This window comes from Macrosteles quadrilineatus, unplaced genomic scaffold (genome assembly GCF_028750875.1).
Source record: "Macrosteles quadrilineatus isolate MER2022 unplaced genomic scaffold, UCM_ALF_1.0 Scaffold_4__1_contigs__length_99947679, whole genome shotgun sequence".
NCBI lineage: Eukaryota > Metazoa > Arthropoda > Insecta > Hemiptera > Cicadellidae > Macrosteles > Macrosteles quadrilineatus.
In genome coordinates, this window is record NW_026542597.1 from 27,874,882 (window position 1) to 27,899,567 (window position 24,686).

General features: G+C 33.4%; 1 protein-coding gene across 1 annotated transcript; it reads right to left on the reverse strand.

Annotated features, from left to right (window-relative positions):
- Positions 1–1,631: 1,631 nt before the first annotated feature.
- LOC128992824 (zinc finger protein 568-like) lies at positions 1,632–21,551 on the reverse strand. The gene is made up of 5 exons (XM_054416566.1): positions 21,465–21,551; positions 10,898–11,027; positions 10,167–10,282; positions 8,738–8,783; positions 1,632–6,703 (listed from the first exon to the last, which is right to left on the reverse strand). The coding sequence occupies exons 1-5, from the start codon at positions 21,549–21,551 to the stop codon at positions 4,296–4,298; spliced, it is 2,787 nt and encodes a 928-aa protein (XP_054272541.1). The 3' UTR covers positions 1,632–4,295.
- Between the last annotated feature and the right edge of the window lie 3,135 nt (positions 21,552–24,686).

The following is a 24,686-nucleotide window of genomic DNA, read 5'->3' on the forward strand; positions in this document are numbered from 1 at the left end:
ACACCTGACGCTTCAGACAGCCTAGCGCTAGGTCTGAAATCGATTGAAAATGGAAATGTGCTTGCACAAAATAGAAATTTAACGTAATCGTGGTGCTGAGTCCATAACATTTTTAATAAATAACAAATTAACTGTACCTACAAAACATAAAAACGTGTTTGTTGATTCTTGTACAATTTTATAGGTAATTTTCTATTGGGAGAGTACATTTTTACTTTTGTAAAATCTGTTTAAAAGTACAAGTATGCAAGTATGTTATTGGCTGTCCTTAGAACAAAAGAGCCCCTTCTAATTACACGTTGAAAGAAGGTTAGATATATTTTTAAAGCCTAGGTTTCAAAAATAAATTTTTGAATTCATTTGTTTGGTTTTGGCTGATTTCCCTACAGTGAAGTAGCTATTACCAAAGGTGACGCAGCAAGACGTAAGCCCGTGACCGATTTACTTTTTCATCTTGATGCCTCCAGAGGCCAAAAACACAATTGGTTCAAATGTATATATATATATATATAAATCTATGTGTCCGTGAACACGACAACTTAAGTAATTTTTGTCAGATTTTGAAGAAATTTGGCTTGAAGGTGTAGACCGGGATGAACTTAGGTGAGTTCGCAAACCATCATGACCGGACCATGGGAACGGGGTTTTATGGAGTAAAAATTGTTCCCCATTTTTGAACCTCAAAATATTAAAGTTTGCAATTTCTTTCCAAACCATTTTGTAGAGCTTAAAAAACAAAATAATTTAGTATTGAAGTGTTTTCATACACCTAATGACTGTGGAGTAAATTCCATAAAAGTGTAAATTAAAAATTCCCATGTTATTCTTATGGAGAAGTAAAGTGTTCATGTGTGTGCATGTTTGTGAATATATTTTTATCAAATTGCAAATGGCAAATTTATTTCTAATGTACTAAGCTATTGATACTTTACAAAAACACACTTTATTATCTATCCTTCCTGTAGCAGCAAACTTAGGTACTTGTTTAACCTAATACAGTATTACCTCGTAGATTTAAGAGAAAATCGAATCATGCAAATGGAAATTTGCTTTGTCTGCAGGCTTGCTGCAGCAGGGTATTTTTTAACAACATGAAACTTAACCCTGCACTTGGTTGGTTAAATTATAAAAATTTTATAAAATGAAAAAATATATAAATAGCTAAATGTTATGAATCATGTATGAATTAAAATTTGAAGACAGAAACAACATATTCAAAATGTAAAAGGTAGATTTTATTTCAGCCATAGTAAATTTTACAATATTTGTACAACAAATTCACCCTTTCAAAAATTTATATCCTTCAGTGTTGACAATTTAAATAACAAGTTATAAAAAGAGCAATTATTATTTCATACAGACATTTATATCCAATAGCAAAATATAAATATATTTACACAAACTGTACAATAGCTCAACTACTTTAGAGAATTATATATATATAACAAAATGACATGATCATTCACTTTAGCACAGAAAACATACTACTATAACCCAGAATGCCAACCGCATGGTAAAAACCATTAAGTGTTTTAAGAGAGCTTTGCCTGTCAATCCGTAGACAGCGCCACAAGCGTTGCTATGCTGAGTGCATGGCAACGCTGGTGGCGCTGCCTACGGATTGACAGGCAAAGCTCTCTCAAAACACTTAATGGTTTTTACCATGCGGTTGGCATTCTGGGTTATAGTAGTATGTTTTCTGTGACTTTAGTCACCTAAAACATGAAAATTACAACCATTAATCGTATCCTAAGACATCAATGTATTGGTTGTACAGTAGTACAGTGTACACTCTGACAACCTTATACTGACTGACCCCATGATTTACCGATTGGGTATGTTAATAGACTAATTATTCTGTATTTAAAAAAACATTTTAAGATATCTCCAATTCTTGAAATTATAAAAACATTGCAAATGAAGGCTTTATAACAGTGTCAAAGATGAGATTTATCAAGTGATTGTCAAATTATTTTGTTTACACTGGTTGCCTTTTAGGAGTTAAATGTCCATGTTAGAAAGGCAAAGAGGTAAAAGTTATTACCATGGTCAGGTAATTACAAGTAGTAAAACAAATTCCAAACACTGTAATAAGTTATAATGTGAAATAGTATATTAAAAAGTGCAACATTATGTTTTGTGCATACTTTTAGTACTTTAAAGACTCTATGACTCTATAACAAGTACACTGCATGTTGGGCAATCGAGGACAATTTTATTTATATTACATTTAAAACATGCATACTATATTGTTGTTATCCAATATATCTATATTAAATCTACCAAGGAAAAACTTTTTTAGCCTATAACAATAATTTTCCAAACAGTATCTGTAAGATTCAGGTTTTCATCAACTAAAGTGAACTATGAACATTACTTAAAATAATGTCAAGTTTTGGACATAAAAAAAATCTCACATCAAGACATCACTTACTTTACATGGATCAACTTTGAAAACATATTTTTTTTTAATTATTGAAACAATCACATTTATATTCATGAGGTGCAGTTGAGAAAACTGCATAAAAAACTAGGTTTTCTTTTGGAAATCAATATGCATACTGTGGCCAAAGTCAAAAAAGATTTTACAAAAATACTTCTTTATAACTTATCGTATCATTACATTACAATTGAGTTACAACATGCAAGATGCAGCTTAGTATATTTGACTAATCAACACAAGTATTCTTCTCATCCCATAGTCAATTTTGAAGTTTGTTTTCCATATCTAGTTCATGTTGGTGATAATGGGAGCTAATGTCCACAAAATTTTGTTTGGTTATATAACCAGGAGACAAACTATGGTTTAGGATTAAATAGCTTTGAATGGCTAATCGAGGTTTTAAATAATTGAAATGACAAGAAACAAAATGTAAACAAAAACACGCCCCTAGCGGCACCAGACAGAACCATAATAAAGACTTCAGCTGATCTACGGATGTCAAATCTACCAAGTGAGTACACTATATTTAATCTTTGACTAGTATCCAATAGTCAATGGTTTAATCTATGCCCATACCAAGTCAAAAACAATGTTTGAAAAATTCCATAAAATTACTTAATTTTATGATAGTTAGTTAATAGTTGTAATACATTCACAGACATACAGTTTAACTTAATTTACAACAAAAAAACTAATAAAATGTTAAAAGCAATATAACACAAACATGCCAGAGAAAAGTTCAAGGATTAATATTTGTACAGAACCAGAAAGTAGCAAATACACATGTACAATAATTTGAGGCGAGGATAAATTAATTTTATTACATTAGCTAAGTAAACTGCAAAATCATATTTGGAAAATTTATTCAAAAATTGAAGCAAGATGTTGTGGAAAGACAAGATCTATGTAAGCAAGGACCCGAAGGTAGTGTAAATTTGATTAAATAAAACAAAAAACCTCTTAACTGCCATTAATCCATGAGAACTTATAGCAATGTATTAAAAAATACTTAGCAAGAAAAATGTCAAATTTAAAACTGCTTGATTTAATCAGAATGGAAAACACTAAAAGGAGCAAATATGACACGTTCGTTTATACATTTCTCGGTTTAGATTAAATTATTTCACTTACAATATAAAATATTAAAATCGATATACCGGTATACACTATTCAATATATAAATATTCAAATATGTAAAAGCACTTCCGTGGAATTAAAGTAGACTAGTTTTCATAGCATCTTTCAATCCTTTACACAGAATTTTGTTCTAAAAAGCCATGGGATATGTAAAAGGCAAGAGTGGTTTTACAAAGTTTGTACAGCAGAGTCTCAATTATCTGACCTAAACTAGCCGCGGTGAGGTCGGAGAAGCTAAAATTTTGGATTAAACGGAATATGATTAATAAAAAAACATTGTAGACGTATAAAAAGTCATGATATCAATGGAGTTTTTCTGTTAGTTAGCAAACCTTCCAAGGCTTTGGTTTGTCCTGAATTGAAACCAGTTATTTTGTTTTGAATTCATCACCAATCACATAAAAAAATCAACGAAGTTAATAAAAACACTATCTGTTACTTATATATTGATAAATATATAAAAATTAATAGTCGTCAAGCTAAAAGTTGAAGTACTGTGTGGTATGCAGGGTGATCAAATGGTCAGAAAATGTCAAGAGCCAGGGTTGGCCAAGGGGTTGTACTCGATCATCCGCAGGGAGGGTTACAAAAAGCACCACAGGTAACATAAGATGAGATAATCGGGACTCAACTGTACAGCCATTAAGTTTACTTACATTTTTCCTTACATGTATGGCTACACAGAACAATCCACAGTATGTGACATCGAGCCAATTCAAGGTCTAAACAACTTACTGACAACAGCCGGGTCCCAAGTGTGGTTTTTGTCAACATGGAACTTTAAAAGTTGCTGAGAGTTTGTTTTGTAGGAACAAAACCTACAAGAGAGCAAAGTAGGTCTTCTCAAGTGACGTTCCTCATGGTGATGAAAAGTTGTTGTGGAAGACGGTTGTTGACTCTGATAGTAACACTCTATAAAACTGTTATTTGTAAAAGCTACTGGCTCAACTAATAATTCCTTCATGAATTCTTTTTGCTTTGATAAAAGACCAGCTATCTCTAACCCTTTAAACAAGTTATATTTTTTTATCCTTTTAACATCCCTTCTCTGCCTTTTGACAATGTTTACACTTTTCCAAGCAGAGTTATGTTTGCGAGTTCCATTTTTAATTGCATTATTCCTGATGTGAGAATTAGACTTTCCTTCAATTAATTGTTTTTTGGGTCTGCCCCGTTTACGTTCAGGATTCCTACTGTGTTTTGAAAGTTTAGCATTTTTCATTTCATCCTTAGATCCTGTTTTGAAATGGCGTACATTTTCTCGAAGTGCCAATACCCTAGGTCTTCTATTTCCAGGTTTCTTCATATTCTCTGATTTTGAAACCAAAATTTCAGGTCTAGTGAGGTTTTCAGCTAACTTGTCATATTCTTTATGGGACACTTTTCTTAATTTTGCTTTAATATTGGTTCTAGTTTTGACATTGTTGCTCCTTTCATCTTTTTCTTTACGTTCAAAACTGAGAGATCGCTTTTGAACAGCATATAATTTATTTAGTTGAACACACATGTGATTTATCATTTCCCTTGCATCAGTACATTGGAACGAGCAGTATTTACATTTAGTTTGCTTGGGTAAATGAACTCGCATGTGGAGTGTGAGGTGGTTTTTCCGCATAAATGCTAAACCACATTTTTCACAATTAAAATTTTTAAGGACTACTGGGTGCTTCTTTATATGATTTTCAAAATGTAATTTCTTCGAGAAGGAGGCGTTGCAGGTGGAACAGAGGAAAGAATCCAATTTTCCATGACTTTTCATGTGAAGCTTCAAACTCCGAATTTGAGAAAAGGTTCGGCCGCATTTGTGACATTTTACTGTTTTTGACTTCACCAAATGCTTCTTGACATGTGCTGATAAATATATTTTGCTTGAATAGAATTTAAAGCACTCACTACATTGGAACTTTTTCAACCCGTGTAATTGTAAATGATCATTCAATTTTTGTTGGGTTTCACAAGAGTAACCGCAAGTTTTACAGCTGTAAGGGTAAGCCTTTTGGTGGTACCTCAGAAGATGGGATTTCAAACTGGATTTCAAACAACAATTATAATCACAATAAGGGCAGTCCTTGCGGAAGTGCACTCGGATGTGAGTGGCTAGGCTGGCATGCTGGGTGGCCTTGTAATTACAGTATTCACATTCCAAATTAGTTTTATCTTTGTGTATCATTATCTGGTGAGACTTATGGATAAAAAGTTCAGCAGACAAGTATCCACAAATGTTACATTTCAGTGACTGACTTTCTTTAATCTTCTCTGCATGTTTCGGATTAGAAGAATCGTTTGTCATTATTTTATTATCAACTATAGCAGGGAATGTTTTGAGTTTATCTTGGGTTTTGTTCAAAGGTGTTGAGAAAACACAATCATCATAATTGGCTTCCGTAGAAACTTGTTCAAGCAGGGTGTTAAGCTCCTTTATAGGATAATGTGTGTTGAAGTTACAACTGTCTTTCTTTGAATATCTTATATGTCTCTTATCAAAAGATGACGAGTCCCTGTGTATCTGGATTACTTGAGAAGTATTTTCTGTTGAAATTCTTCTCTTGAAAACATCTTGGAAGAGTTTTTTATTTGTCTTGCCATATTCAGATTGAATAGAATTAAAATTGTAACTGGTCACCTTTGGATTGGACTTAATATGAGGTAAAGAAGATGATGAACTACTATCCATTGTAGAGGAAACATTTTCAATTGAAAGGAGTCTTTCCCGCTTACTTCCAGGAGAGTAATAATCTCTGTCTTCATCTGACAATATTAAAGATATCTCCTCAGAGCTTAAATTCTCTACATCTTTTATTAGGTCTTTTGAAGAGTGCTTTCTAGACGAAGACATATAATTTGTCACCCTGGGGGGTTCTGAATGTCTTTTCCTCTTTATCTTGCTAAATTCATCTTCTAATCTGTTATTCATCTCACTTTCTGACTCTGAAGACAGTTCCTCATAAGAGACTCTTTTCCTTATCCTAAAACTTCTAAGTGAATTCTTGGACATAGATGATGATAACTTCTTGATGTTTTCTTTATTCATATTTTTTTCCTTATTACCATCTCTTCCTGTTCTATCAAGAGAAGAAAACGAGCCAATTGAATCATCTTTGTCAATAATCCACGTGTCAATACCTACAAAATAAAAAAAAGGATTATTATACTAATTCCAAACTTTGATAGTATTTTTACTTTTACTACAAGTATTTTTACTTTAAAATAATACTACTCAGCTTTAACATTTCTATTAGTATTTTATTTCATTATACAGTAGACTCCCTCTTATCCGGACACCTTTTAACCGGACATCGGTTTAACCGGACTACACTCGGCGGAAATGACATCTCTTTAACCGGACAATTTTTATCAACACATTGGTTTAACTGGACTAGTTCTGCAGGAAGTGGGCAGTACTGAAACAACTGTTCTCGTGGGAAAGATTTGAGACCAGTGATCACGTGCCTAAATACAATGCTCTCCTAAATTTAAGTCGAATATCACAGTTAACAGTCCGTTTTAACGCGTTTTTGGGGACGTCGGTTTAACCGGAAAACGTGTTATCCGGACTGGCCTCGGTCCCGAGGAGTCCGGATAAGAGGGAGTCTACTAGATTGTAATTGCAATAGACCAGAGACATGTTTTCGAAAGCTGTGCCATTTTCAAGTCTACATAACTAAGTCTTTTTTTCAAAACCAAATGAATAAGTAAATAATAATGTTGAATTTTAGACAGAGAGTCAAAAAACACAAGCAGAGCATTATTAATTTTATATCGCACATCAATGTACTGAAACCTTCCATATCATATCGTTGGCACAGTATCAGGGCAGCTGTTTTCAGGAGAAAGGATGGAGAGTTCAGTCAACATATGTTTAAACTCAAATTCAACTGCAATCTACAACTTCCTGCAAAATTATACCCATGTCAAAACTGGTCTGAATTATTCACTCACACAGATTTTTGTCATTGATTTGTTTATTTGTTGACGGATCATTTATTTATTTGCTTAATTTAATTCAAAAAATGTTGTATTTTCTTAATAGGTGTATACTGATGGATGTGACAGAAACTTGAAATATGAGATGCTACTTGTTTTAATATGCAAGTTTATTACAAGTTTTTTTATTGTTAAATGTAAAAAAATTATTTGATTTTATTCTTTTTTTTCAAAGTTAAAACATGCTTGAAACGACGTGAACGAGTCTCTTGGACCAAGTACACTTGTGCTGATGGATTGTTTTTTAAAATATTATTGTTATTTATTTTTTTTATCTTAATATTACTCATCTTTCTCTTTTATTAGCTGATTATTAGACTTGGTATTGGACTCTAACAAAAAAAAAAAAAAAAAAAAACACCCATAAAGTAACATTCTCTAATTTGATAAGTGCCGTGCGTGTTACCATTCCATATGTATAACCAGCACGCAAGAAAAAAGTTACTAGCCCAAATTCCTTTCAATCTGGCTACAACAAATGTCAGTCTGGATTTTTCGAGAGAAACAAATAGAAAAGAAACACTAACCTCGTCTCGCTCACTCTATCGCAAATCAAGCACTACATCAGACTAACAGGTTAACAAGTACCTAAATAAGATATTAAGTTTGCCAAATACACGAATATAAAATAGTTAGCTTTTAGTCAGGGGTTGCTGGGGAGAAACCAGGGTTTTAGGAAGTAGTTTTGGAGTTGTAACGTCGGACACTGGCATAAAACTTGTTGGGACAATGTAACAGAAATCACATGGTGTTAGATTGATCGATATTTCTCTCCTGCCAATCAAAGTAATTAACTAGTCCACAATATTATCTTAGTCACAATTTCAGTATTCAATAGTAAGGCATTTATTGATTTATTTATGTCAATGCAGCTCTGAGTTTTTCAGGTAGAGGTAATCTAAGTTGTGCATGTTATAAGTTAGTTAAATCTAAATCACAGCTTATCAAAAGCTAGCTTAGAGTGTTTACGGCAATGGGCACAATCAGCTTCAGGGTAAAGTCTTTAAACAGATCCAGCGCTTCCTAATCCTTCAGTTAAGTTAACCTGACCGGTAATTTTTTGGGATATACCAACACCTACCAACTCATATGCTAAGTCGAGTTCATGTTCCTAACTTCCATAACACCCCAACACCCCATCAGCTACAGATCAGCACAACTGTGATCACTTACCTGACTCAAAATCCATCATGAAATCATCATCAGGTTGTTCCGTATTCTGGAACAAACAAATAAATCATATAGATCTAAAATAAACTTGTATTGGTTTGGGTAAACAGTAAGTAAAAGGTTAAAAATAATCTGACAACAAAGTTACAAATAAATTAGTTTTTTATTGACTCCCATATAAATTCTATAGCGCTATAGTTAACAAACCAATTTTTTTACTGAACATAACTATACGAACCACTCACAGAATGTGGTGTTACAATATTTCCTCATCTAGTAGGCCTACTTGTTTCTATGATGGTTTATGAGACGTAAAATATGTACCTCAGTTTACCATAAGTTGTCCATTCTGTAAGGCTTCGTATCGTAAAGAATTACAGTATTTAACAGAAATTCGTAATTAACAACCGCACAATCTGTCGGGGGCTCATGTTTATTGGCATATAACGTACAGAGTTTACAGGTAAATGTACAGGTGCTTTGTCATCTTATAACATTTAAAATAGGTAGTCCTTTCTTAAAACTAAATAACAGTCTTAAACGTATTTAGTAATAATAACCAACAAATTTTGTAACATCTAAGAAAAATATTGCATAGCCTAACTGAAAATTGATAGGGATATTGGTCATGCTTAAAACTAAATAACAGGATTTATATAATTTAATAATAAAACATATCTGTAAAACATAAAAAATTTACAAAACATTTATGGTAGTGAATATTTGTAAAATTGCATAACAAAAAATCCATCTATGTAGGCTAACATGAAAAATCAACAAGGTTAACATTAAAACCTATCATAAAATGTTATGACGAGGAACAGGACCAGCTTATAATATTTGAGAACAATTTTAAAAAACACTAACTTTATAATATGTCTTTCTGGTTAGAAATACATATTATAAAGTTAGTTTTGATATTAGTAGCTGCAAATTGTGCTAAACTTATTGCTACACTTCTCAAGACATTCGGAAGTTTATTGTATTGTACAATTTAATTCCCATGTAGTGAATGGTCTTTACTAAAGATGTCGTAGAGTGATGATGGGGTATATAAGTAAATCCCGGTTTCTAGTGTTGTAATTGTGTTTATCACGAAGCTACTGCGAATGTGTTGGGATTCTGAAATGGATATTTTGAATCTAAATTCATAAAGTAGGCCTACCGAGAATCAACAATTCATCAACACTGCAGGTGTTGACTGTTTTGGGATATCCAAAATAGGATCCCATGTTCAAGTTGTGACCATTATTTCATGGATAAATACAGATTTTTCACAGTTGATAAAATTCATGCTTGGCTCATTTATGGTTTTAAGGTTATTATGGTTGAGTGGCTACAGTTTATAAAGTCATATAGGCTAAATAATTCTACTTCACATCTAAACATTCATTCTGAACAAGTTACCAAACAGAAAAGATCTTTAACTTACCTCCATGCTGCTAGAGGAATCGGCTGACTCGGGAATTTTTAAAACATCTTGTTGGTCAACCCTTGGGGTAATTGTTAGACCTTTCCTCAATAAGTTCCCCAGTTTGAAGCTAATTCCTGTAACCAATAACAACACTAAGATTGTGGTCAAAGAAAATAGACAAATTAAAAAAACCCAGAAAGTTAAGCCTAAAAGCTTTTAAGTCTTGGATAGTACTGTTGTACAATCACTTATCTGAAGTACTTAGGTAAGGTTAGGTTAGGCTATTCAGCTGTAAAAAAAACTGCTGGGTATCTTTTTGTAAACACAACCCAAATTAAAAGTACTGTCATACAAATTTTAATGACAGAACAAGCTTAATATGTTGGCATCCCTGTTTCTTTTTTTTTCATTGCCAATCAGCTGATACGTGCATTGTTGCATAGTTATTTATGAGGTTTAGTGTAGCTGGTAATTTATTGTAGAAGACACAACATGGTGTTTCCCCAAGCTTGGAGAGTTATAAGGTTACGTTAACCGTTATAACCAAAGTAAATTTTTTGTTTTATGCCAACAAAGGATTGAAATTAGGTTTCTAGGTGCGATTCCAGTACCTAATAAATCAACTATATTGACAAATGTACAAATTTAACCTTCCATCGGGCGCATCACGGAGGTTACCTCACAGTCACAACATTTTTCTATAATAAAAACCATAGTTTTGTGTTCGGCAGGGCTGTCCCCTGCCGTACCTCTTTCGCGGAATTGGTTTAGGCTACTCTTAGCCCATTCCCAGTTGTCAGTCGACCTTGGGGAGTGGTTTGTCTCACTACTGGAAGTAGCTTCTGTGTGCGTCCTGTGATGTAACAGGTTTCCTGGAGCCTAGTTCCGTATGTGCCCTTGTGACCTTATTTACCAACCTTATTTAGCGATATTTTAAAATGGACGAAGAAGAACAAATTACAAGATTGTTGGCTAGTGTTGAAAGAAATGACAGTGAACGTTTAGTGGAAAGGCCTACTGGTGTGTTTGTTCAGGGAATTTTTTTTTTTTTTTTAAGAAAAAGAACTTTGACAAATTAATTAGTAGCCATTCTAACAAATTATTTTTTTCATCCGACAATAATAGTTGTTTAATTTCATATACTATTGCAGTTATTTAAGAGCTTTGACAAAATAAGTTGTTCTTAAAGCCTAAACTGATTTTTTTATAAGACCATAGATGTTTTTATGTCATACACTGATGCAATTTTTGTCTAAAGCCCCTGTCACACGGAGCTGGTTTTCTCGCCGCTAGTAACTAGCAGCTAGAACCAGCAGAAAACCAGCATCGTGTGACTATTCTCCATCTGCTAGAAACACTCGCATGAGCTGGTATCTCCAGCCGCTGGAGGTTTTAAACAGTTTAATATTACAAGCGCTTGAAGAGTCACTAGCAGGTCGTGTGACCACCCAGCTGTAGTCTGACAGAATCGTGCTAGTTATCGCTTTAAGAAAAATGAATTTAAATTAATTGAACACATTTTAACTAATCAAGAATACATTTAAACTTTCATGTTTAGAAATTTGTTCACGCATTGTCATATTTTTCTCGTTGTTACGATTGCTACATCTCACATATATTAATTAAATGAATGTGATTTTTTTTGTGTTGATGAAAGATAAATTCCTTTTGTTATACGCCTACCACAAAACCTATTTGATTTCAATTAGTTAGTTTACATGACTGTAGTAGATACAATAGTAGTGTTTTTATATATTAATATTTAATTTTTCGTGGCACTTTTTACTTCTATAATGGCTGATCATTGACAAAACATCACTTATAATACCAACATTATTTTTGCTACCTACGGAGTGTGTAGTTACATCCAATTACATCCCCAGACTTGTAAGTTGTAGCGCTAGTTCTGTAGTAGCAACTGAAGCTGCTGGTTCTCGCAGCGAGAACTAGCTGCTGGAACCAGCTCCGTGTGACAGGGGCTTAAGATATACCACAGTACCTAGGTACCTACACATATATAGGCTATGTGTAAGTTTTTTTTTAGTTTTTGACTAAGGAACGGGTTTGCTGAAATTTGTAGCCTGTATGTCAAAAACATAATAGTTCATTTATAAACTTAGGTTTAAAAGGTGTCCTACTGGAATCGCAACTGTAAAAAAATTCAAACCTTTCTTGGCTTGGCATGAAACGATGAAACCAATAATTTAGCCTACTTTTGACATATTCATACAACTCTTTGAATGTTGTGTCTTCTCTACAATAAATTCCCAACTAGGCCTAAATTAATACTGTACTCATAAATGAGATAGCTATGCAACAATGCATATTACCTAATCAGCAATGAAGTAAAGAAAACAGGGATACCAACATAAAAATTACTAAGCTTAAGTTATTTTTTTCTTAACCCTCCGAGTGTTATGTGTCGAGAAATCGACACATAACACACTTTGTGTAGTGTTTTGTGTCAATTTTTCGACTCACAAACACTGTTTACGGCGAAGGCTCTATGACTGACCAAATCGGATTGAACTGGATCGGGTTAGGTATAGTTTTATTTGGCAGATTCTAAGCTTTCTCCCGAGGTCTGTCTCTAAGCGCTTTTTTTTCTCGAGCCGATCATAATTGTAGCAGACAGCTGACGTGCGTATTTGTTAACAGCTTGGTTAACCTCGCAACGATGACTGATGTGTTTTATTACGTTTAAAATCATTGTTTTAGTGTTAAAAATCAAAAGTAGTGATATACGTGGTGCATTATAAGAAGATTTAAGTAATTTTGAAGGGCTGGTTGATGATCCTGAAGAAGTAGGTAGTGATAATGATGTAAATTATCAGCCAGATTCCTAGCTATGGTTAGGCTATGCATTCTTAGCTAAACGCTATGTACTGAAATCTGTTTTTTGCCCATAACTTATTTATTTGCAAATCTACTTCATTATATTATTATATATTTGTAATCCTCATAAAGTTTCTTATGTTTTATGTATAATATTGAAGCCCATGATTTTCCAAACAAAATGGTATATAGAACAGTATAATTAACATTGTTTTTAAGCTTCTTAGATCCGTTTTAATAAAACCTTGCAAATGCGCAAAAAATAGGCAAACATTAAGGCCAAAACTAGGGACACTCGGAGGGTTAAAATGTGTCTCACACTAGGCTACCTACTTTTAATTTGGGTCGCGTTAAAAAAAACACCCTGTATAACAATGTTGAGTAGGCTATAATTAAGTATCCTTATAAATTTAATAGCAAGCCTATATTCAGATGCCACGTTCTCAGCCGAATGCCATGTTCACACCAAGCCAGTCGGCAGACAGGCTAACCTGCCTCAGGTAACTTGAAAGGCAGATGATACGCGTCCGGTAACCGGGCGTGTATTAGGCGTCCAGCAGTTACTGTCATAACCTAACCTACATAACTAACCAAACTTGCTGATAATGAACAATTCGAATGAAAGTTAAATTATGTTCATAAAATAATTTATAATATTATTTTATGAACATCAATAAATTCTAACAAAAGATGTAGGCTACAATCAAGAAGAAATTGCATTCCAAGCAAAATCTTTGACAAAAAGATAACTTAATGTCATCTATTGGATTCAATCTCTAGATACTTCTTGTAAATCAGCCGAGTACTCTATCCAATACACCACGAACACCGATGACTGTAAATCATATCGTGGTAAATGTGTTCCGGGGCGCCACAACCCGCTGACGTCACTGCCAGACGCCTAATCCACGTTCGGTTATCGGATGCGTATCCTGCGAACATGAAATGCACTAATGGCAATTAATCTGCCCTGTAACCAGCCTAATATACTAGCCTCTTGTAATCATGGCTTTAGAGATGGTTACTCCCTAGGGCTAGCCTATCCGTTTCTTACAATGTCAACCAAGGCCAAAGTTGGTACCTAAATGACAATCCAGCCTAGCCTATTAATAGGCCTACACTAAAATTTCCTTCCCCACTCATAACATTTCAGCTTAATAGGGCCTACGTGCATGTCGCTCATTCACATTTAAGAGGTAGGCTACCTAGCCTAGATAGGCCTATGGTCAGAATTACTTAGGCCTAGGCCTACTTTGTAAAGATTAACTTAAAAGCTGCAACCTCTAAAGGTAAATTTTTCTAGCAGATAATAAACTTACTTAATCTGAATAAAACCAGACACTGCAAAGTACTTAAATTAAAACAGCTCGTAAATATTTGAATGTAAAACAAATGCTGAATTCTAAAACAAGCCAAATATAAGTTCTCTAGGCTAAATTATATATTTTTAACCGATAATTTCACTGGAAATACGTACATCTGCTACACAAAGGTTGTTGCTGCCATCTCATCCTCATCAACTAAAAAATATAAATCGTCATTGTCATCTAATACAGCTAATTAACTTTATTACGTATCAAACACAAATAATATCAATAACGAATCACCGCTGGCGACGTTTTTGGTTATAAAAATAACTGATGCACAGCACTGCGACTGCGACTGCACAGTGCACAGGAATTTGGGCGGCAAAGCAAACTCTATGTTCCGTATTCCGTCATTCCGTGTTCCGTGTTGACCGTGTTCCTCTTTTCCTATTTTCTTTCAAACCTTTCCATTCCTTTTGGAAATTGGATTGGAATTAGATTTCGATCTTACCTAGATTCTTTCAATTCGATTCGGAACAAACGTTGAACGAAGGGGCCTGCCGCCCGCTGAATTTTTATTTCAGGATCAGTGTTGCCTACAGTATTATTTTGAGGCTTCTGATTGGCTGAGGGAACATCATTACAGCGACGATTCGATTGATGCCAACGGCCTCGGTGGTGTAGTGGATAGAGTGCTGGGCTGATGATCCGAAGGACCCGGGTTCAAATCCCACCCGTAGCACTATTTTTTGTACTGAATTTTTTCATTATCAACAAGTTTGGTTGGTTTGGTTAGGTTATGGCGGTTTAATTTTATAATTAAAACATTATGTAATTGAATTTGACCCATTTATAGTTTTATTTTATGAACAGAAATATTTTTTTCTGTTAAGCCTTCATTTGATTTTTCATTATTAGCAAGTCTGGTTAGTTTGGTTAGGTTATGATAGTTTAATTTTAGAATAAAAAATAAAAAATAGGATTTGAGGCATTTATAATTTTATTTTATGAACAGAACTATTTTTTCGATTAATAAACCTTCATTAGATTTTTTCATTGTCAGCACGTTTGGTTGGTTTGGTTAGGTTATGACGGTTTAATTTCATAATAAAAAATATAAAATTGAATTTGAGGCATTTATAATTTCATTATATGAACAAAAATAATTTTTCAATTACTAAACCTTCGTTATAGTTAATCAGAAGCCTCTAAATGACACTGTTGGCAAAATTAATCCTGAAAAACAAATTGTGCCTGCCGCCCGGCTGAGTTGCTTTGTACGAGCTACGAGCATTGATTAACTATCTCCCATTACTCCTCCTAGACGGTGCCGTGTTTCCCCCGGACGTGCTTGAGGCGGACAGTGCGTGAGGCGGACAAAACTGGTTCGGGTGGGTAATTGAGCGGACGTCTCCCTGCATCTACCCGGCTCGCGGGGAATATCCCCGTTACCGATTCGTCCGAGGAATTATCGCGTTTTGCCTCCCAGCGCCCAGTTATTTCAACCACACCTAAACTACCGAAGCAATATAGCTCTGATTTTGTAATTTAATAGCTAAGAGACTATGTTTTATCTATAATTTCTAATAACCCAATTACAGTACCTAACACGTAGGCCTAGTCACCTCTGGTTATTCCCCGTGGACGTCCAAATTTTTAATGTTAACATTTTAGAAGGGTTAGACAAATCTTTAAACTCTAAAATGCTGTGGAATCTTCAATTTAAATTTAAGACGTGAATAGGTCTATGCGTTAATTTAGGATTTGTTGATTTATATGTTCAGGATTTGGCGTTACCGTACTCATCTAAAATGTCGACAGACCGAAGTATGTATACATTTTTGAATCTTGCACATAGACCGGTTGTCACTTGGATAACAGTACACACAGACCACGGGCAAAACCCTGTAAAACAGTGATCATTTACATTGTAATACGCTACAATAATAATTGTGTTTGTGAATAATTTATTCTTGGCTGTTTCTTTGTTTGTACTTTTTATAACCTTATACCTAAACCTTTTTATGTACAAACCTTTTTATACAGAAATTGAGATAGCACGCGTTTTGGCTTTCCTATCTTAAAACTCGTTCCATACGATGAAACTAACCGAAACATTTATGATTCTAAACAGTGTACAGACAAAACTCTAATTTTAGCGAATTTCCCATATAGGGACTAAGCAAAAATTCACCGTAGGTCTCATGGTAAGACACATGTAACACATGGTAAGACTAGACCTGGAACCGATTTACGTTATCGTTTTGAGGATAACTAGAGCAAAAATGATCCAATTTTTATGACATTTTGGCACAAACGTGTAAACCTACGTTTATTCGAACGAGTTTGCTAACCAGTTTTATGGGGTGAAAATTGATTTTTCCTATTTTTGACCCCAAAACACAATTTTTTTTTAATTTCTATCCAAAACCATATTGTAGAGCTTAAAAATAAATAATTTTGTACTCGTATATTGAAGAGTTGTTGTATGCCCAACGGTTTGGAGATAATTTTAAAAATTGTAAATTTAACATTCCCATGTTATTCTTATGGAGGATAAATAAACTGTTGTAGTTTGGTTGTTTATGGATATATTTTAATCAAATTTGGCAATTTTGTTTATTTCATACTAAGCTATCAACATAGTTATCAACATTTCAATAAAAATCACACCTCAATATCTTTCTCGTAGCAGCAAACCTAAGTACTCACTAAAATTAATGTTATTTAGAAATAGGAAATAAATCTGACAATTTTGTGGGAATATTTTAGTAAAAGTCGAACGAACCGGGTAAATGGAAATTCGCTTAGACTGCAGGCTTGCTGCGGTGGGGGTATTATTTACATAGATTTTTTGTTCTTGTGTCACTGAATTGTATTCACAGCATTTGTCAGCAACATCAATTTCTGTGTTTTCAAAATATACTGAACTAATAAGTAAACAATTGAAACATAATTCAAAGATTTGAATATAGTCGAGTAAATCCGTAAGACAACCCTAAGAAAATTGCTTTAAATTGTTTAATAATTGGTTATTTTGACTAAGAATTGTGTGCCTTTACTAGGGAAACGGTATAAAGAAATCGGAGTCTCGGAAGTCCAAAATTAAAGATGGCGTACACGATTTTGGCAAATACTTGTATACTATTCATTCAAAAATTTGTTTTTTATTTATGAGTAATTTTGCTTGAAACAATGATTGTTGGGGAGAGTGTATCTAATTCATCTGTTGTGTGTCTTTATATTTATGTTTTTAGAAGATAGTTACGTTTCTAAATTTCAAATATTATCAAACATCTAGAGTTGTTTACGATCGCATAAACCACTCATTCGTTCTGCTAGGGCAAGTCGGCTTCTTAACAAAGCAGTTGAGACCGTCCTTCTGCGTAAAGAACTAATACGGTCACATAAACTCCCTTTCTATTTGTCTTTAGAATTGCTATCTAGGACCGTGGGTTAAGGGTGGTCTGTGGGAAATATGATTAGTAGGGTCTAGCCTAGAGATTGTCGTGTTCGGCCGAGTAACATTGCTTTCTTTCAGCTTCATAATATTCTTAAATTCACATTTAGTTTACAACCAAATCAGTTTCGATATAGAAATTCATTTATTGTAGTTTCACTATACAGTCCACTGATACAATTTGTTCATATTTACATCAATAAAATCATAGTTCAGTTAAAAGTGTTAGTTTTTATTATTACCAAACTATTGGCGCATCACGCGTGCCGCAGCAATTATTAATAGGTGTGAAAATAAAGAACATAAGCTAAAGTTCAACATACCTATTTTATTTACTTAAGTAAATATCACTAGTGGCTTGTAAGGACATAAGTCCCTAAAAAGCTGAATAATTGACAAATTATTTTAATATTTAAACAATCTCATAAATATGTTATCAATGTGTCAGAATAGATATCCCCGTACAACATATCTTTTGTGTAAAAAAACATTTTGGTGTTTTGCCTTTGTTTGCTTTTGTTGATGTTATACGGTGTTGTGAGTCATGAAAATATATTTATTATCAATAAATAATTTGAATCACTCCATAAGTTTAACTCTGCTAAAGGCAGCAAACATATAATTCATTCAATTCAATTCATTCATTTATTTAGAAAAAATAAACATTACATATACTTTTTACATTAAATAATCTGAAATCAGGTCCCTGCGAAGCAAAGCTTCAGTGCAGGGACCGAGTCGCAAACATCTTCCACCATGCCCATAAACCATATACTTAAATGTTCGTAATGACGAGAAACCTTGCGCAAAACTATCCATTATTTATAAATTGCCCTTTAAGGTCGTAATTCTTTTCTAAAGGAAACTTTCCATTTACCTAATGTTAAAATACCTCAGCTGTACTTATTTGTTTGTATTACTTTATTTTAATACAGTATTTGCTTATGTTAAATTAATTATTTTCAAAGCAACCATCACTTAATTTGAAGACAATAATTAAATAACAATTTATTCATTAGTTTATTTGGAATTAGGAATCATGTCTCTATTTCACAGTAAATATTCTGTAATGACTATGTGATTTTATTTAAGTAGAGTAAGAGTAGAGTAGCCAGTTTGTTTGTTTTGATTTAACCATAACCAAAAAATTTGACACGTATGAACACATGATCGCACTAAAAAGGTTCATCTTCAAAGATATTTCACCACAGCTTAACCGCTTCTAGCTAACAAAATCCAATTGCACTGTACAGACTTCTCTATTTTTCACCCCACACTGTAAGTAAAACATGTGATTGGAATTTCTTACATTTGTTTTGATTTTCTGTTTATATTTTGTTGTTACCTATTTCGTCACCAGCATGGCAACCCATAAAGCCCATGTTAATGGTTTTTTTAATTTCAAATTCATTTTTTGTACTTATTTTTTAGCCTATTATAATTTTTAAAGGGATTCTGCAAATCTACTGGAAAATATCTTTCTAACAGTATGAGTAGATTTTCCCTGCGCTGCACACAAACTGAGAAAACAGGTTTTAAAGAAACATGCTTGCCTATTAATCTATCTATTTATATAATTCGCTAAGCCGATTTTTGTGAACAGAACTCCTCCCTCATTTTTGGACCGATTATGATGATTAAAGTCAAAAGAATGGCCCTGATCTATAGTTTTGCAAAGGGTTTTTATTTTTTTTGAAATCTTTATTAGTTTGTGCAGTATCTTCCATCAAAGTTGGGTTTTATCCCATAAGATTAACATGGGGGAATCTAAATATTTAATTGGAAACTTTGTCTCCACTAATTTGAGAGAACGGCTGAGCGTAGAAACTTGGTAGAGGTGTCCAAAGAAAGGTCTTGGTCTGTAGATGAGTTATCAAAAGAAAAACGAAGTAAATTCGCTTAGGGCTCTGCCCCAGAAGCCTTTTAGTCCAGTCAATCTGTTCCTAAAATAGGCCGATAGACAAAAAAAATACTAACAGGCTGGATTTTTTCCCATCGACTACTACCATGTAGACAAGTCTCCAGCCAAAAGTCCCCACCCCTAGCCCTCTTGCTTTTTTCCCTAGAGCCCTCCAAATCTTTTAAGGGTGGATAAATGCAGTACTTTATAAAATCCCTTATATTTCAGTAACTATTTCAGATAGACCTTACATCTTGTTGTTTTTAGATTCCTAAAATTACGGTCTAAGAACATGATATGTAGGTTTTGTGATTAGTTTACTAGTTTAATAGTTATTTCTATCTTTAATAATAAAAATGCATAATTTTTCTATTTCATTTAGAATATTTGCGCATATTATTTTAAAACAAGGCTCCAGTAATTATCATTAATAAAGAGGTTTCAAGTAAATATTTTCTCCTGTTTATAAGCTTTAAAATGATATATGACTTGTCATATTTCGCTCGTATTGTGCCCTGTGACTTAACATTTGAAGTATAGTGTGCACCGGCTGCCGCGACCGCGCGCCGAGGCTCGTACCGACGCGACGACCGACGTGACGACGACGATACTGCTTCTCGGGACTAGGCACGCCCACGCCTGCGTTCACTTTTGCTCTAGGGCAACTTATTTTTAAATACTACCTCTTTCATCATATTATTTGTATTATTTACAATTTATCAATCCTGGAACAAGACCAAGGATACAAGAAACATTCCAAGAAATAAGTAAACAATAAGGAACAAAAATAAATTATTATTTACCTAGTTTTAACAATTGATATTGGATAACAAAACAACTTGTATAGAAAAAAAACATGTAATATTCATTTTTAATGAATATAGATCTAAGGTATGCACCAAGGTGAGCTCTAGTGAAGAGCTCTCTCCATCTTGTGACAGAAGGAACATGAAAGCACTGTTTGCACTTATAGTTGCCAATTCCTACGGTCTTGCTTATGCTGTATCTTCCAGGTCCACTTCTATTATTGCACTGTTCGAACATTGTCCCGCACATACTCCTCACATTTCTGTACAATTTAAAGAAGCCTTGAAGCAGCTGCAGTTGTTTCGACAAGATTTCTTGCAATTGCAAGAAATGAGGGTAAAAACGTGTTTTTCTAACATAATTTTGAAAATGTTGAGTTCCGTAGCTCTGCCCTGAGAACTCTTTCATCATTTCTTCCAAGTCTGAAACTAGATGTTGACAGTCATCACTGTCCTCGATATATTCGCAAACATTTAAGAAAGCCTCTTTTAAATCTTCGTTTTCTGGCCTGCCTTTTTTTGTGGTCAACGATGGTTTGGTAAATCTGGCAAAGCAATCTGAGTGGTACCGACTCTCGCATTCTACTAAGTCGGCAACCCCTATCACTCTCGATTTTACAGTCTCGCCCCAATCATCGGTTCTATCTTCAGCATATTTCAGTAGCGTACTTTGTACACTTTTGTTTTGCACCAAACGAATATATTTTCTATATAGCTCTGGAGTTTTTTGTCAATAACAATTTCTTTGCTACAAAACAAGCATTTATTTTTAAAGTCAAAATTAAGTAAATTTAAATTAAACGATGATGAAGGCTGCACTGTGCTAATAGAAGTAGTTTCTTTACATGCAGACATAGAAATAAATTATCTGATTGAGGAACTGCGAGTATAGGTCTTCCTACATTCTTTGTGTAAATTAATTTGTTGACAATTCTCAAATTGTTTGTGTAAGTCATCTTTCCTTGTTAGGCTGGACTTAATTAGGCTTAACAATCCTTTGGATCTTACATTCACAGTTTCACCTGCTGCCAACTGTCCTTTGCAGATCACGCATCGAGGCGAGTCTTCCTCCGTTTCGTCACATTCCGCTTCCATAATTATACACTAAATACTCACGTAAAAACTCAAGTCATAACTAAATAACATTATTAGGAAATAACAAGCACGCATCTGTTTATTTAAACTTATATTCACTTCGAAAAAAACACCATCTTTATATCACACTCACGCAAGTTGATTACCATCCGGAAACGGTTACAGGGATGCCAACCTTTAAAATATATAAAATATACTACATGTTACAAACTCTTCTTTTATCTCTGGAATCTTCCCCGAAAAATTAAAAAAATCAAAAATTAAACCTTGTTATAAAAATGGTAACCCAGAAGAAGTGTGTAATTACAGACCTATCTCATTGTTATGCTCATTTTCAAAAATTTTTGAGCGAGTTGTGCATATACAACTTTCAAAATACTTAACTTTATTAGATAAGGAACAATATGGTTTTAGAGAAGGAAGGTCTGTGATTGACGCAGGAATCGATTTCTGTGAATCTATAATTAATTCAATTGATTCAAAGGAAAAAGTAGTGGGAATATTCTTAGACTTAACAAAAGCCTTTGATAGTGTCTCGCATGATTTACTTCTTGAAAAACTTAAATGTAACGGTGTAAAAGGGATAGCTTGGCGTTGGTTTGAATCTTATCTTACAGGCAGGCAGCAGTATGTCACAATTGATCACATAAATAGCCATAACCAATTAATTACTTACACTTCCTCAACGAAAATTGTTAAGTATGGTGTCCCTCAAAGATCAATATTGGGGCCCTTATTATTCTTAATTTACTTAACTGACTTCCCCTCATTGATAGAATCTCCCAATCGTGTTTGTTTATTTGCTGATGACATCAATATAAAAATATCCGGAAATTCAAATGCTGATGTGGAAGTCTCTTCTTTTGTTGAGCTTACCAAATGTAACCAATATTTAAATTAAATCAATTTATTACCGAATACAATAAAAACTAATTATATAAATTTTTCTTCAACAAGCAAAAATTCACCTGAGTTTAATATTTTTATGAATACAATTTCACTAAATGAAGTTAAAACAATAAAATTTCTTGGATTGCATATAGATGATAAATTTAACTGGGACAGTCATGTTGAAAACGTTTGTAATAAAGTCAACTCAGGAATACATGCATTAAGACAGATGTCAAAATTTAGTAGTTTAAAAACCTTAAAAATAGTATATCATTCCCTAATTGAATCACATATTTCTTTTGGGTTGTGTCTTTATGGGGGCACATCAAACTTTAACCTAAATAGCATTCTGGAACTTCAAAAAAAAGCAATTCGCATTATGTTAAAACTAAAGTCAAAAACATCCGCAAAAGAGCAGTTTAAAGAAATAGGAATTATGACTGTTTTTAGCTTATACATTTATCAAATAGCCCTTTATATTAAATCAAACCATGAAAGATTGCCAAAATTGAACTCTTTTCATACATATTCAACCAGAAAAGGTAATGAATTGGCGTTCAACAGACATAATTTATCGGTTTATGAAAAAATTCCATCTTATAGTGGTGTTAAATATTTCAATAGCTTACCTGACAATATAAAAAATATAAGTAATTTTAATTCATTTAAAAAACGTTTGAAATTATTTCTCACCAACAGACCCTTGTATAAATTAGAAGATTTTTTCCAACTTCCTGAAATTTGATTTTTTTTATAATAACAATTTTCTTTGTAAGTAGTATTAAGTTTAATATTGTGTTTTTATAACTGACTCCATTCTGTACAAGATGTGCAATATGAATAAAGTTATTTTGATAGATTGATTGATTGATACTATACGGAAACGGTTGCAGGGGTGCCAACCCAAATCGGTTACAGGAACACCAACTGTGAAAATCGAAATAAAAGGTTCTAAGTGAAATGGAAAAATAAATAAGTGATAGTAGAAAACATGATTTGCCATTGTTCTATCGTTTACTAAAACAGTAACTGTATTATTTATTTTACTAATAGGGCACACAAAAGGGGAAAACATAAGGATTTATAAAACATAAGGCTTGTTAATATTATTATCACAGTTGTGTACACTGTTTATGTTTATTTACATAAGTTAAATCTGTGTTCACATTTTAAATTTATATTATTTTTGTCTTATAATATAATAAGTTATTATTTACCACACATATACTATGCAGTATTTACTCGGCTTGATGCTTTATATGCAATTACTAATTGATTTAGTTGTATTAGTTTCTTTTTAATTTTCCTAATTAATTAATATGAGAAATAATAATATGTTTGTTTTTAAGTGATATGAAGATCGTTTAAAAAAATAAATCATCTATTATGTGAACGGAGGCATGCCTAGTCCCGAGCCCTTGTCGGTATCGCGTCGCGGCGCGGCGGCGGCGCTAGCGGGCGGGACGGGGCGCGCGTTCACGGCAGTCGGCGGTGATTACTATACTTCAAATGGGTAATTAAAGGGCATAGTAAGTGCTAGTTATGCCAAGTTATATATCATTTTAAAGCTTATTAAATGAAGAATATGTTGAAATAAAAACTCTTTACTAATGATTATTATTAGAGCTATATCTCTTAAATATTCGGAATAAAATGGAAACATTTTGTTTTTTCTAGCATTAAAGATGGAAATAACTATTAAACCTGTAAACTAATCACAAATCCTACATAACGTGTTCTTAGACCGTAATTTTAGGGATCTAAAAACAACAAGATGTAAGGTCTATCTGAAATAGTTACTGAAGTATAAGCGATTGTATAAAGTACTGCATTTATCCACCCTTAAAAAGTTTTGAGGGCTCTAGGGAAAAAAGCAAGAGGGCTAGGGGTGGGGACTTTTGGCTGGAGACTTGTCTACATGGTAGTAGTCGATGGGAAAAAATCCAGCCTGTTAGTATTTTTTTTGTCTAAAAACCCCAGATTGACTGGACTATTTAAAGATCCCTCCACAGGTTTGTTTACATTTTGTCATGTGGATAATACTTTTTAATAAAACAGCTGTTCATTTTAAAATTGTATTGTAAACAACACACATATATTGGGAGTTACTGAATTGTCCAAAAGAAGTATTTGCAATGTTATTTTCTGATTTTAAAATTGATTTTCTTATGTTTCATGTCATGTGTTGCAATATAAAGTTCCATTGCGAAATCAGTGGAAATCCTTTTATTACAATAACTCTTA